The sequence below is a fragment of the Pelophylax lessonae genome (genome assembly GCF_965119305.1).
Source record: "Pelophylax lessonae genome assembly, chromosome: 12".
In the NCBI taxonomy this organism is placed as follows: domain Eukaryota; kingdom Metazoa; phylum Chordata; class Amphibia; order Anura; family Ranidae; genus Pelophylax; species Pelophylax lessonae.
The window spans coordinates 32,779,594-32,796,058 of NC_138779.1; the positions used below are offsets into that span (position 1 = coordinate 32,779,594).

General features: G+C 43.4%; 1 protein-coding gene across 1 annotated transcript in view; it reads right to left on the reverse strand.

Moving 5' to 3' along the window:
* The window catches only part of MASP2 (MBL associated serine protease 2), a 98,043-nt gene that overhangs the window by 12,004 nt on the left and 69,574 nt on the right, over positions 1-16,465 (reverse strand). Inside the window, exons 7-8 of the mRNA XM_082274524.1 lie at positions 14,856-14,974; positions 1,575-1,653 (exon numbers count right to left, since the gene is read on the reverse strand). Of these exons, the coding sequence (XP_082130650.1) occupies positions 1,575-1,653; positions 14,856-14,974 (198 nt within the window). The remainder of the gene's footprint in view (positions 1-1,574; positions 1,654-14,855; positions 14,975-16,465) is intronic.

The window sequence follows — 16,465 nt, forward strand, 5'->3', positions numbered from 1 at the left end:
CCTCTCCAAATGGTAATTTTTACTTCTTAAGAAACAGAAAGCTGCTACTATTGACCAAAATTGATAATATAAACCACATACGTTACCTTACCAAACTACAGTAATACAATTGGAAAGACACACATTAGCAGCGCTATAGAAAGTCCTTGTTATCACAAAGTAGACTTTTAGTAAACATTAGTATCCCAATAGTCCAATAAAGTCCTCTTCCTTCACCGGTGTATTTACAGTATATTGGATGTTTCACACCTTGTGCCTTCACTACACCTCTCGTGATTCCCTTTAGGTAATGAATACTCACCAGAAAGATAATACACTGCGCCTTTTAATTAATTATAACTTTCAGGTATCAGCCTCCACTCCGTCATACGCCACCAGAGCGATCTTTGAATCCTCTGCTTTCTGTTTATTTTAATCGCCCTCAGGGTGTCACTCAAAGTTTATGACCTATTTTCTTTCCACAACATAAGCTCCCATAGAATAATAATAATAAAGATCACGGTGTATCTATGCATTTTAGGCGGAAACATAATAGGAACCCATCTGACCTAAAGTTCTGGGGTATAGACAAAATGCTTCCAGTGTGGCGGGGATCCAATCAAGTTAGAGAATTGTCTAAACGTGAGACACAATGGATATATATGACTAATTCTCTATATCCAAAGGGTCTGAACATTGAACTAGACCTAAATTGTTTTATAAGCGACTACTGAATAGGGGGGGGGGGTGGATATCATCCTATTTTTCTGGTTAGGTTTCGGTTCCAGGGAGTTAGTTCTATTTTCCAGTTTTCAGTTTAGTAAAAGTTTTAGGTTTAAGAAGAATTATTATTGTGAATTCTGTAATAATTTTAATAACATAATGATATAATTAATAACAACATCTTTAATATCTAGATATAGATGTGGGATACTAATGTTTACTAAAAGTCTTCTTTGTGATAACAAGGACGTTCTCTAGCGCTGCTAATGGTTGTCTTTCCAAATGTAACTCTTATGTATTATTGTAGTTTGGTAAGGTAACGCATGTGGTTTATATGATACTGACTTATACGCTTAATGTTCTCTACCTGTGGACATTGTTATCACATTGGTGGTTTATTGCATTTGATCATCACTATCATGTTTGATCTCAGTGGCACTGTTGTAGTGATTTCACTATTTTACTTCTATTTATTGTGTTGTTGTCCTCTATAGAGGATGCACATAGAGTACTGAGATCATTTATTTTCACCCTCATTAGGGGAGCGCTGTACCGTTACTAGCAGGATTTGTAAAGGTCAAACATTCCAAAGAGGGTAACAATTCTTTTTAAAGAGTTCTACAGATGCTCCATCATTGTATTGCCTTTCAATCCCAATCCTCATTTTACATAAAAGCCACAAACCCGACATTCAGCTGGTTTGTACCCAACTCTTTAGAAAGGCAAATTTTAGGTAGTTACCCTAGCTAGCTGAATGAGAAATATAAATGTGTTCTGCCGGTATATATAACTGAGAAAAAAATGTTCTGTAATTGCAAAGCAATTATTTAATAGATTTAGAAATGTAAAAACAAAACGTTAATTGAACTCACGTTCACATGTTGGTATTTGCCTATCCCATTGTCCATTAACACCACACATTGCTTTGAAGGAGGATATATTTCTTTCATTCTGTAAAAGGAAAGTCATGTAATCAGTCCTTTTGAGCTATAGAGTGTTGAAAAAGTTGCAAATATTGCGGTTATTCTAAGTAATTATGAGATAGAAGTAAAATCTGTTTAAGAGAATATCCCTTATCACCAAGAATGTCATTTTTATTTTTTATTCCCTCGCGCCCCCCCCCACCCCCCATTAGCTGTGTTAAGTGGAGCCGGACAGGGTTCAGTCCTACTTTATCAATTCACAGACCTTCTCCTGGTGCCAGGTAAGTTGTACATGAAGCTTGGTTCCATTCTATCACCACTTCCTGTGCACTAGTGACTTGGAAGAGATTTGTTCCAAACTGTAAAGAAGGGAAGCGCACGCAGACCTCGGATATTATCGTTTTAATGAAGGACAATACAAAACAATAAGGTTGCACTCACATTTCGGTCCTTGCAGGACAAACACATCAGCACATAAACAGTAGCTTCCAGCTCCTCCCGTCCCTCCGGGGTAACCTCCGGTCTCATCTATCGCAGCAGACGCCGCTTAAGCCCGCTCTCTGTTACTTCCTGCTACTAGCCCCCCCCTCACCGCCGGATCACAACATGCCGATGCTAGTGCCCCTGCGCACCCGCCCGCCATCATTCACCGCTGGAAAGGCTGGCCTTAGCCTCGGCCGAGGCTGTATGCAGCGTGGGGCTATGGAGTGGAGGGATCCAAGGGGATGCACTACCTTCTGCTGGTTGCTACGAACAACGCGTTTCGGAGGTGGAGCCTCCTTCTTCACGTCCCAACCCTTGGAAGAGGTTTGTACCTGTTAGCTCCAGGCACTGGTGCTTTGAAGGGGTACCCCGTTTTTGGGTTGATGGTCAGTCATATGTATTGGTATTAGCTAGGGTTGCACCAATATCGCTATGGGTATCGGTGCCGATACTAGGCATTTGCACAGGTATCGGTACTCGTGCAATTACACTGATCCCCGAAAGCGATACCTTTTGGCTTGTTTCTTTCAGCTGTCAGTGAGATTTCCCTGCAAATAGCGGAAATGTAAAAAAAGAATGCCGGCAATTATTGGTTGTTAAGGAGCAGTGCCGCCGCATCCTTAACCACCTATGACATTTCATCTCTCCACGGGATTCCCCTCCCCGCTGCCTCCTCCCCTCCCACCAGCTGTCACCCTCCTATCCTGAAGGACAGGGAGAGCAGCGCCATCTAAGTGCAGTATGAGCCACCAGCGCCCCCGGAGCAGACGGTATTAGGAGACAAGGGGATGTACTGTATCAGTCCACAGTAGGAGGGGGAGCTAGGTGGGAGAGGGAGAAGAGGAAGCTCACATGCATCATGGAGAGGTCGGAGAGAGGTAGCTCACTGAGGAGCCACCGCCATCTCCTGGCCCCGCCGGTAACACAAGATGTGGAGCGCCTTGCTGAGGAGCCTGCTGCTCTGCAGCCAGGGCTGCCTGCTGAGGGTTAAGTGACGTCTGCCCGGGGTTTTTATTTCAGGGCCACACAACTGGGGAAAGGGGGTGAAGAGGGATATAAACAGAGGGAAGAGGGGGGACTTGCACTGTACCAGGGGATGGACTAACACTATACCGGGGGATGGACTGACACTATACCAAGGGATGGCTAGTGGGATGGAACCATACTTGGGATATATTGGGAAGGGGGGCTTGCACTGTACCAAGGGGCAAGGGGACTGGCACTACACTAGGGGGTAGGACTGACACTGTATCAGGGACAGGAGGGGGGTGGGGGCACAATACCAGGGGTAGGAGGGGACTGGTACTATACCAGAGGTAGGATAATGGGAGAACCGGCACTTTACTGGGTAGCAGGATGGGTCGTTGGAGGATCTGCCACTATACGATATGACACTGTACAGAAGCAGGACTGTCATTGAACTAGGTGATGGGGGCTACCACTGTATAACAGGCAGGCAGGAGGTGATTTTAACCATACCAGGACAGGAGGGAGGGGGGGCATTGTACCAGGGCCAAAAAATGTGGGGGGAATTGACATCATACTAGTCACAGCATGGGGTGAAGGAGGGTGATGGGCATTGTATAAGTGACACTGGCAATGTACCAGGGACAGAAGGGCAGCAGTGGACTGGCATCATACCAGTGGAAGGAAGCTAAGTAAGGTCTGACACCACACCATCAGTGGGAGGACAAGGGTAATGGCAAGATATCCAGCTTCACCCAACTCCCTAACCCCCTCCCCACCTCCCAAACCACCCCTCTACCTTCTCTTCCTAGGCGATAAATATTGGTAATTGGTATCAGCGAGTACTTAAAAAAAGGTATCGGTACTCGTACTCGGTGTTAAAAAAAAATGTCATGGGTGCATTCTTAGTATCAGAATACATATTCAGTTCTGAAGCCATGAAGATAAAAGCCTACTGGGAACACTACTCCATACTCCTACTACTAGACCTCTCTGCGGCCTTCGATACTGTTGCCCACCCGTTCCTTCTTAATAAACTCCACTCCCTTGGCTTTCGAGATTCTGCTCTATCCTGATTCTCCTCCTACCTATCACATCACTCCTGCAGTATTAACTACAACTCTGTCTCCTCCTCTCCATTTCCTATTTCTGTAGGGGTCCCCCAAGGCTCTGTTCTTGGACCCCTTCTTTTCTCTATCTATACCTCCTCCCTTGGTCACTTGATAACCTCCAACACTTCCAATACCATCTCTATGCCGATGACACCCAAATCTATCTCTCTACTCCTCACCTCACTCCTTCAGTCTCCTCCCACATTACTAACTTACTATTTGACATATCAGCATGGATGTTGCCCCAGTCCCTTAAACTTAAACTCTCTAAAACCGAGCTGATAATAATCCATCCCACCCATGCCCCTCTCCATGACTTTTCCATCAAGGTCAATAATGTCACCATCAATATCCCCCCTCACGCCAGGGTACTAGGTGTAATCTTAGACCCTGACCTGTCCTTTTAGCCCCAAATCCAATCGTTTTCAAAAGCTTGTAGACTTTACATCTCTAAAAGTCGCCCCTTTTTAACTAATGAAAAAACCAAGCTACTCATTCACTCCCTTGTTATCTCTCGCCTTGACTATTGCAACTACCTTCTCATAGGCCTATCTCTCCATAGGCTATCCCCTATTTAGTCTATCATGAATGCTGCTGCCAGACTCATCTACTTTACCAACCACTCAGTGTCTGCCACCCCTCTTCGCCAATCCTCACACCAACAACAACATACAAAGCTATTCACAACTCTGCCCCAAGCTACTTCATCAATCTTGTCTCCAAATATCAAGGAAACCATCCTCTCCACTCCTCTCAAGACCTCCTGCTTTGAAGCTCTCATGTCTCCTCCTTCCATGCTCGTCTCCAGGACTTCTCAAGAGCCTCTCCCATCCTCTGGAACTCTCTACCTCAATCTGTCCGGTTATCTCCTACTCTGACTGCCTTTAGGTGATCTCTGAAAACTCATCTCTTTAGGAAGTCTATCACGCCTCTAGCTATTCTGTTATCACTTCCACCAGCTCATCCCCCACAGTTACAACCTTTTGTACCACTTGCCCCACCCTATTAGATTGTAAGCTCCTATGAACAGGGCCCTCTCAACCCTCTTGTATTTTCTTTTATTGTATTATAACTGTACTGTCTCCCTTTTATATTGTAAAGCACTGCATAAACTGTTGGCACTATATAAATCCTGTATAATAATAATAAGTATTTATCACTTGGGATTGCATGCAAATACTTCAGATTTTATTTAATAAAATACATGTATTAAATTAATTAATTAAATTATGCTACCCTAAATATTCTTTTTTTTATACAGTATGTGTATTCACATACTGTATGTGTATTTTATAAATGAAAGTCTCTATCATTTTCCAGTACTTTCTCCATCTGATGTACCTGTATGATTCTGCCAGTTACCTTTATTCAAAACTGACCACACAAAGCATATACTTTGATCTGTGTTAGCGTGGTTAGTTTTCACCCTTTGGCTTGGTATTCAAAGGTACAGGACATTGTGCAGACACACAGCATACTTGTATTGGGTAGTTTGTTCAGCCACCACATGCCCCTCCCAATTACTGCCTGCCTCCGGCACACACCCCCTGCCAATCACAGCCTGCCCCCGGCACACACCCCTTCCCAACCACAGCCTGCCTCTGGCACAGCCCCCCCCCCAATCACAGCCTGCCTACGTCACACATCCCCTCCTAGTAAGAGCCTGCCTCAGCCACATACCCCCTCTTACTCACAGGCTGCCTTGAGTACATACCCCCTTTCACTCACAGCCTACCTCTGGCACACACACCCTTCCAACCACAGCCTGCTTCCGGCACAACCAACTCCCCCCCCCCCACAATCACAGCCTGCCTACGTCACACATCCCCTCCTAGTCACAGGCTGCCTTGGGCACATACCCCCTGTCACTCCCAGCCTACCTCTGGCACACACCCCCTCCCAGTCACAGCCTGCTTCTGGGACACATTTCCTCCCCATCCCAGCCTGCCTCCAGCTCCCACCCTCTCCCAATCACAGTCTGCCTCCGGCACACACCCTCTCCCAATCACAGCCTTCCTTCGGCACACACCCCCTCCCAATAACAGCCTTCCTCCAGCACACACCCCCTCCCTGTCACAGCCTTACTTCGGCACACACCCCTTCCCAATCACAGCCTTCCTTCGGCACACACCCCCTCCCACTCACAGCCTGTCTCCAACACACACCCCCTCCCAATCACAGCCTCCCTCCAGCACACACCCCCTCCCTGTCACAGCCTTCCTCCGGCACATACCCCTTCCCAATCACAGCCTTCCTTCGGCACACACCCCCTCCCATTTACAGCCTGCTTCTGGCACACACCCCCTCCCAGCCACAGCCTGCCTCTGGCACACGCACCCTCCCAGTCACAGCCTGCCTCTAGCCCACACCCTCTCCCAATCACAGCCTGCTTCTGGCACACACCCTCTCCCAGTCTCAGCCTGCCTCCGACATACATACCTTCTCCCAATCACAGCCTGCCTCCGGCACACATCCCCTCCCATCCACAGCCTGCCTCCAGCACACATCCCCTCCCAATCTCAGCCTGCCTACGGCACACATCCCCTCCCAGTCTCAGCCTGCCTCCGGCATACATACCCACTCCCAATCACGGCCTGCCTCCGCCACACACCCCCTCCCAATCACAGCCTGCCTCTTGAACACACCCCCTGGTCAAGCACAACTAGAACCTTGCCTCAGGCTGAAGAGACTAAAAAAATAAAGGGACACTGTAGGTCTGCACAGAGTGCTGTAACCCCACCCCCCACTATAAGAGATGCATAGTCACATGACATCATTTTTTAAAAATCCTTGTAAAAAGGGTAACAAAGATCATTTCTGAATCCAAGCAAAGGCAGTTATGGTGTATGCATAGTTATAACTATGTTAGAAATTGTCTACAACATTGCATGTTCACTGCAACTTTAATTTGTAATTAGCGTCCTATGTTTACCTATAATAGCCTATAATACCACATAGGTTACCAGACTTTCATGCACCAACTCCATTATTGCACTTTTATTTTATAGACACTAACAGGGTGTGGGGAGCATCAATGTCTTCTCTGGAGCAAAATGCATTTGCCTATATAACAAGAATTCACCAAAATGCCATCTCTGCCTACAGAACTAGGTGGTCATTTACTAATGCAAGACGCGATTGCACTGCTGCATGCCTCTATGGCTGTTGCTCGCTAATGTTGTATATGATGCAATTTTGAACAGGTCAGTCAGCGGTCTGCTATATTTAACTCTTTACCAGCCACTAGGGATCTCTGTATCGTACCCTAAAATAATAGGTGTGCAGCAGCCAAATCTAATTTGGTGAACATCCCGCTTTATGTGGTGTACAGGGATTTGAAGAATGGCTTTATAAAACCAAACCATAAAGACAGTTATTTTCTACACAGTATCTAGGCATAGCACAGAGGAGACTTGGGACTATCAATAAAACTGACAAAGCGGGGCAGTCACATAGCAACAAAGAGACAACAAAAGTGTAAAGATAATGGAGGCAATGCAACAGATTTATAATAACTAGATCAAAAGTGGAGCTGTGGCACATTCCTTCAGATCCCTTGCTTCAGTTTGCTAGAGAAATGGAAGATGAAAAGTGATTGGTTACTGTGAGCAACCACTCTATCCAGTTTCCTTTGTATCATCTTTAAAGTAGCTAAAGGCAAAACTTTTTTTTTTGTGTTGGATAGAGTGAACCCCTGTCAGTTTGTATTGCTGTTTGTGTGTTTGCTGTTTGGGAGATCCACCCTCTCTATTTGTCTTATTTATCATTAGCATTGAAAGTGAAAGTAAAAGAAAATCCAACATTTTGGGTTGTCCCCAGAAAAGTAAAAGAGCAGAAATCTGCCAATGGGGACACCAGTTCTGATGATTTTGCATGAATTTCTTCCCACTTCCTGTGTGGCTATGCAATAGGAAGTGAAGGGAAATCTACTCAATTAGACACAGATGGCAAAACATAATCTGACAGTGGTTATAACCCTCCCTTATTCTATCCAGAATGAAAAAAAAGGTTTTGCCTATAGTTCAACTTTTCAATTTTAATCTTTTTTTATTAAAATCATCATTGATAAACAAACATACATTGTCTACAATATAATTTTCATAATAATGAGAACATTGTAGTCACATCTTATTATCCCAAAAAAAAAAAAAAAAACTGTTGATGCCTTCACCTATTTTATCCCTCATTTACCACAAAACAAACCGTAAAACCAAAAACAAAACAAAAAAAAGGAAAACTTGCTTCTTTCCTTCCCTTCCCCTCCCACCCACCATCCTCTCCTCCAATGGCACCAAATGTTTCCCCATAGGGTCAATACTCCATAAGAGCTTTTCCTTCTTCCGAGAGAATAAACAGATTCCAGGCTTCCCAGGTTTGCTTATATTTTTCCCTATTATGTCTAGAGGTGAAAATTAAATCTTCCAACTTATTTATTTCCTCGACCTTCATTACCCAATCTTTTATCGTAGGTGCTAACTCTTTCTTCCACTTTCTCGGAATATTGCTTTTGCTGCATTTAATAAATGATTTACTATCGAGCTCTTATATTTTTTGGTTGAAGTTTCCGACAATTGTAGAAGAAAGAAAGCAGGGTCTATTGTAATCTCTATTTCAGTAAATTTTTGTGTCACTCTTTTGACCTCTTCCCAGTAGTGTCTTATCTTAGGACATGTCCAGAATATATGAATTAAAGTGCCCTGCTCTGACCGACAGCGCCAACACCTATCCGATATTATAGGGTAGACCTTATTTAATCTATCTGGAGTATAATACCAGCTTGTCAGTATTTTGTAATAAGTCTCTTGGATCTTGGTACATATTGAAGAATTAAAAACTTGTTCTATTATCTTATGGCGCTGTATAGGAGAGAAAGAACACCCTTTCCCATTTATCCAACCTAATTGAACTCAGTTGATCCAGAGGTGTAATTAGTAAGTTGTACATTTTGGACAAAATATGGGTTATTTCACCTGGGTTTGAACAATATTTTTCGAAAAGAGTCAAGTGTCTATCAAAGTCTTGGGGGTTAGGGATAGAGTGCAAGAAATTATGAAACTGTATCGCATTCCAAAATAGTAGCCTATATCTACTCTCCCTGTCCATCAGCTGTTCTATCGTGGGCCATTTGTTCCCCACCAAAAAGTGTAAAGCTTGAAACACACCATTATCCCGCCTATCTCCAAAAGGATGTGCATCGAGGCCTACAGGAAAACTTGGATTCCCTAAAATAGGGAATAAAGGAGATCTATCCATTTGGCCCAGAATCCGAGGACCGCTCCCTGAAACTATTTTTAGAGTATTGCCTATCAAGGGGTGAGTCCTCAACTTAGATGGCAGAATACTAAAGCACCAAGCAGCCCTTTTTAGTGGTATTTCAGTTTGAGCTTGTTCCAGCTGTAACCATAGCTTACCCTCTTTATGTTTACACCAATCTATCTGTCTACACAAATGTGAAGCTTGTTAGTATTTGTGTACACCTCCAAATTTTTTTGGCAGGGACAGAATTTTACGTGATAATCTAGGTTTCTTTTTAACCCAAACAAAATGAATAAACAGTGTATTGATCTGTTTAAAACATTTAACTGGAATCTTGATTGGTAATGTTTGTATCAAATACAGAATTTTCGGTAGTATTGTCATTTTTAGTAAGTTACATCTACCAAACCAAGAATGCATCCCTGTATTCCATTTTTCCAATAAAGTCTTAATTGTATTAAAAAGAATAGGGAAATTATTCTCATATACCCTTTTTACTTTTTTGGGCATAGATGTACCCAGATATTTTATAACCTTCTCTGTCCATTTAAACTTAAAATTTTGTTTCGAATTTTGTAGAGTAGGCAGAGGAACATTAATACCCATTGCCTCCGATTTATCGAAATTTATCTTCATATTAGATAAAAATTTATATTGTTCAAATTCCTTCACTAAATTTGGTAAAGATATCTCAGGTTTAGAAATCGAGAACATCAAGTCATCTGCATATGCAGTTACCTTGTAGTGTCTAGTTCCACACTGTACCCCCATAATATCTCAAATTTTCTCTTATCCTACAAAGAAAAGGTTCCAAAGCCATTATAAAGAGAAGAGGGGAGAGGGGACATCCCTGTCTCATTCCATTCATAATAGGGAAAGAATTTGACAAGATTCCATTAACTTTAACCTGAGCCCAAGGTTTAGAATATATAATGTGGATCCGTTGCATCATACAAGGTCCCAAACCTATGTATTTAAGAGTGGAAGACATAAACTCCCAATTTATGCGATCGAACGCTTTTTCTGCGTCCGTTCCTAAGAGAGCGCAAGGTTGTTGAGACTTATTTATTAGATGTATTAAATTCAATATTTTAATTGTGTTATCTTTTGCTTCTCTCTGTGGGACAAATCCTACTTGGTCCAGATGTAAAAGGCTATTTATATATTTTGTTAATCTATTTGCAATAATTTTAGCAAACAACTTCAGGTCCAGGTTTTGACATTGGTCTAAAACTTCCACATAATGTCAAATGGCATACACAAAAAAAGGGTTGCCGTGTAGATTAGGCCCTTACCCCTATGGGTATCAGAAAAAAATGAGAAAGAAAAAAGCTGGGGCTTTGCGGGCCAGTGGGAGTAGAAGGATCAGACACAAAATCAATTTATAAAACCATATACTATTTTATTGATTAGAAGTAAAAAGCATGGACAGTCATGCACATATACATTAGGACAACTACTATAGAAAAACTTGTTATAAAATCAAACAATATGAGTCATTAACGGTATAGAAATACATCCCATGAGGGAAAAGAACCAAAAGCCTGTGTAGGATGGAGAATAGGTCTCAGAGTGGAATGCGGTCAATGTAGGTCCCCTGCAAGCCGGCGCGTTTCGCTCAAGGCTTCCTCAGGGCCTGAGAGACCATGACAGACCGGTATTTCCTTGTTTGTAATGACTCAGGAGGTGACAGGTTGTAGCGACACATATACTGGTAAATATCACTGCTTCAGTATTCAAATATAGTCTCCGTGTGGTACCTACGTTCATATATTATTCTGGGTATAGGTATCCAGCCCCTCAATCACCGCATTGCCTGGCAGGCTTGCTGGCGTTTCCCACATAGAGGATCTGTGGAGTCCGGGACATATTGTCCCCTGTATCTGTCTGTGAATAGGATGCTGTGATGTGTACCTTCTCCTGCCTGAAGCCACAATCGCATTACAAATAGGCTACAACCACCGTGTATCACTAAGAGTATATCTAACTATTATCCTACTGGGCTTTTTCAAGAGAAGAGGAAACTATAGGTGGATACATGAAGTGCAGCCTTATAGGGCTGGTTACCTATATCCTCACAAATTTCTGAACATATCAGGGAATCTTGGCAATAAAGCTCTAAAAAGCTATCGTCCTAATCTCTATAAAAAGTATTGCTTTAGCGGTGATTGAGGGGCTGGATACCTATACCCAGAATAATATATGAACGTAGGTACCACACGGAGACTATATTTGAATACTGAAGCAGTGATATTTACCAGTATATGTGTCGCTACAACCTGTCACCTCCTGAGTCATTACAAACAAGGAAATACCGGTCTGTCATGGTCTCTCAGGCCCTGAGGAAGCCTTGAGCGAAACGCGTCGGTTTGCTGGGGACCTACATTGACCGCATTCCACTCTGAGACCTATTCTCCATCCTACACAGGCTTTTGGTTCTTTTCCCTTACGGGATGTATTTCTATACCGTTAATGACTCATATTGTTTGATTTTATAACAAGTTTTTCTATAGTAGTTGTCCTAATGTATATGTGCATGACTGTCCATGCTTTTTACCTCTAATCAATAAAATAGTATATGGTTTTATAAATTGGTTTTGTGTCTCATCCTTCTACTCCCACTGGCCCGCAAAGCCCCAGCTTGTTTCTTTCTCATTTTTTTCTGATAATGTCAAATCCTTCCCCTCTTTAGGAATAACCGTTATCTGTGCTCCCAATGTATCTCTACAAAAGTTAGTTTCCACTCCCACTTCATTGAACAATTTAGTCAGATAGGGTCCCAGGACCGGAAGAAAGACTTTGTAATATTGTAATGTGAAGCCCTCAGGGCCTGGGGCTCTACCCGGCTTAATTGACTCAATAGCTTCTTGTACTTCCCTTTTCCGATATTTTGGAGTCCAATTCCTCAATCATCTCTCTAATTAGTGTAGGCATGTTTGAGTTAATAATATATTCTTCTATTTTAGAATTATCTATTTGGTTAATTGGTAAGCTGTATAAGGCTGCATAAAAGTCTCCAAAAGCTTGTGCTATTTGTTTAGGGAGCATCATTTTCTGTCCCATAGGGTCAAAGCAGGTTAAAGCAGTAGTAAAGTTTGAAAAAAAAAAAAAAAGTGTCATAATGAGCTAGTATTCATGAACTAGCACATTATGAAAGACTTACCTGAAAACAAAGGCCTCCAGCGGCATCCTGTCACCGCTGATAGGGCTTCCATCTTCACCCGGTCTTCCTTCCAGGTTCAGGAGCTCCAGCCGAGCCACAATGACGTCACTCCTGCATTCGTCCAGTCAGATCATAGCACGCATGCACTGTTGATGTCACTGGCTGCTACAAATGGGAATATCTCCTAAACCAGTGATGGTGAACCTTGGCAACCCAGATGTTTTGGAATTGCTTTTCCCATGATGCTCATGCACTCTTCAGTGTAGTTCAGCATCATGAGAAATGTAGTTCCAAAACATCTGGGGTGCCAAGGTTCGCCATCACTGTTCTAAACAATGCGTTTAGGAGATATTCCTTGTACCTACAGGTAAGGTTTATTATAAACTTACCTGTAGGTACTAGTGATGAAGCAATGTGTACTACCGCTTTAACAAGTCCCCTAGACCTAAACTACCACTTAACTCCTGCATTGGGGGCACAGCTGGAGTTGGGCTTTAATGCAAATTGTTAAAACATTTTAGATTTATTTTTTGTGCTGACTATCTGGTACATGTCCTGTGGAATTTATCGTTCTGCCCTGCCCATGTTAATTGTGCTGAAATGCTAGTTACCCCGTTTGGGTGCTTCCGTCGAACAGTTCCTCCTGCCCTTCAAACCGTTACAACAGAATGAGAGCTAATACCAGCCCTTTTACCCAAAGCATCGTACATAGACAAGATGTTAAAGCGGAGTTCCGGGCTCAAAAACAACTTTGGCCCATCCGCTTGCTGTGAATGCCCTGAAAAACAAATGGATGCTCCCGAATTTTTTTTTTCTTTGCTTACCTTGTTTTTTAAGAAAGTATACTTACCTTCCTTCTACTTCCTCCCTCTGCGGCCGTGGCACGCGCTGTCTCTTCCTGTTTGCGATGACTCCTGGGAGCTGAACATCATCGCTCCCAGGAGTCAATGCGCCTGCACCGGCCCCGCTCGTCAGTTCCAATGCAGGCGCGTCATTCCCTGCTAAACAGCTTCTGGGATGCCCAGAAGCTGTGCACGGATGACGCGCATGCCCCGGAAGTGACGAGCGGGGCTGGTGGAGGGCATTCTGGGACGAAGAGGACACGGAAGAGGACGTGCTGGCTTCAGCTGCCCACATCCGAGATGGCAGCGCTGGAGAAGAAATTTTCAAGGTAAGTATTTCTTCTAAAAGGTAAGTGCGACCCGGGACAGTTCAGAGGCTATCCATTGTAGAATGTACTAGCCCTGACTGTCCCAGGGGTATTTTTATTTAAATTTCACCCCCGAGGCCAGAACTCAGCTTTAAGGTAGAACCAAAGGAATGACTCTTTATTGAACAGAAATACAGGTTTGCATACACTTTAAAAGTCAGTCGGTCACCACATGAATAATAAAACCAAATATTTACCCAAAACATCACACAAAGGTTAGATAACAAGCTAATTTTGACACAAGGCTAATCCCATCATAAGAGCCTCCAAGAGTTAGCCAAATTAGCCAACAGACAGAAACAATTGGTGACTCGTTTAACGTAATTACAAAATAAGAATTCACACCTAGGAGGCACACAATGGGACAAAGACACTTAACACATAACAGAGTATATCAGGAGACCCCAGAATCAGGTTGCCTTGAGCTGATCATCTTAACATCTGCTCTGACTCTCACAGTCCAAAGCAGTCATTGCTGGTTTAGGGGTTGGGGACCACCAAATATGTACTTCAGTCCTCCAGTTCCCATGTACTGGAATCCAAAGCAAGACTACTCCAAGGGTAGTGCTCCCTTAAAAGCAAGGGCCCATAATTAGTAGGCAAGAGGCCACCCTGCAGTCCCTATGCAAAAGCCCCTGTCCTGTTTGGGTTTGTCACCTTCGCCTTTTGCTGGTTATAAACTTATCTTAGCAGTTGCCATTTTCCTTCACTAGACAGGGCAGAAACATGGCTTACGAGCATAGGCGTGCGCACAGGGTGTGCCGGGTGTGCCTGGGCACACCCTAATCACCTAGGGTACATTAGCATTATCGCTCTGTTTGCCAGTGAGGAGATGGGAAAGATCTCCCTCGGACCTGCTCTGTCATAAGAGAAGTGCCACACACTTCTATTTCACTTTGCCAGCAGGGAGAGTAATGTACCGGGGCCATATACATTTAGGCAAACACATGCATGTGTATTTTAACTTTGGGGTGCACACCCTAATGCAATAGGCTGCGCACACCTATGCTTACGAGACCACTCAGTCTCATGGTACCTACCTCTATGACCGTGTATCCTGTTTCACAAGTAAGTGTCAAGCTATCCTTCACGACGTACGTTTTCTTTACAGGCGTAAACTGTCCTCTGGGTGGCAGCACGGGATCGGGACATGGAAGAGCTAATCGTGGACAAAAGCAGAGAAAGAAAAAAAAAAAAAGTGATTTTCTACCCTTGAGTTAACCAGCTATTATGTGACAGGCCGATCTGTCCATTGCTTTAGGATTGAATAGATGAGTTAACAGCCTCATTCAAAGAAACAAGAATATTTTAACACAAATGTAATTATTGGATTAGAACAAGCCCCTCTGTCTGCTCCTGACCTTGGAGCGTTTCTAACAAAGAAAGGAGCCCGATACTTATCATTAATTACAGCCCAGTGGGCTGGAGAGCTGCCAGGAAGCGTGGCCTGCCAGTTAAGTAAATTACACGGATTGCACGGGGCCTGTGAAAACTCTCTTTATCCAACCCAAGAAAAATATAATATAACCAGTGTGTTAACAGTAGCCAGCAACCCTCATAAATCATGGAGCTGGGGGTAATAGAGTGCAACTTCTGTTCTCACTTTTCACTGCTTTGTAGTTGATTTAAATTAAATCTACAAAGTTTCACGTCAATAAGTTAAAAATAATAGTAGCTTTCCACGTGCTTATCCTTTTCTAGACATAAAAAACAACATCAATGCCTGACCTCACAAATGCGCTTCTGGAAGAATGGTCAAACATTCCCAGAGACACACTCCTAAACCTTGTGGACAGTCTTCCCAGAAGAGTTGAAGCTGTTATAGCTGCAAAGGGTGGGCCAACTCAATATTGAACCCTACGGACTAAGACTGGGATGCCATTAGAGTTCATATGCGTGTGAAGGCAGGCGTCCCAATACTTTTGACAATATAGTATATATACCATATTCAATGATTCTGGGGTAATTTGGCCAAAATAAATTAAAAAAAAAATAGTTTATATTATAGCATGCACTAGAGATTGACATTATTGTGATTGGTATATCGTACTATTAGCTATGGCTATGTACATATGGACATTGGGTGCAAAAAAGTAATCTGGTACCCAGCTGTTGTTCCAATATTCATCATCAGCCCAGGGAATTCATCTGCAGTACTTTTTTTCCTCCCTTTAGATGTCCTAAGTCTGATGGCCAGCATCATTCAACCCACATCATCTGAACCTGAGTCCTTCTGGATCTTCCCCCAGCCTGTGACTGGACAGTGAAAGAAGAAGCAGCAAAGTGATGAGCAGTGATGGGAATAACGGCGTTAAAAGTAAACGGCGTTACTAACGCCGTTACTTTTGCGGGTAACTAGTAATCAAATTGATTACTTTTCCCTCTGCAGTAACGCCGTTCCCATTACTTAAAGCGGTTGTATCCCGCTTTTTGACACTTTTACCTACAGGTAAGCCTATAATAAGGCTTACCTGTAGGTACAAATAATATCTCCTAAACCGGCACGGTTTAGGAGATATTTACAGTGCATGCAGCCGCTCGCGCGAGCGGCGCATGCGCTCTGAAGGTCCGGGGGGACCTTCAATTAACTTGCCGGGAGCTTGCCGGAAAAATCACTCCTGCGCGCATGCGCGGGAGTGACGTCATCGCA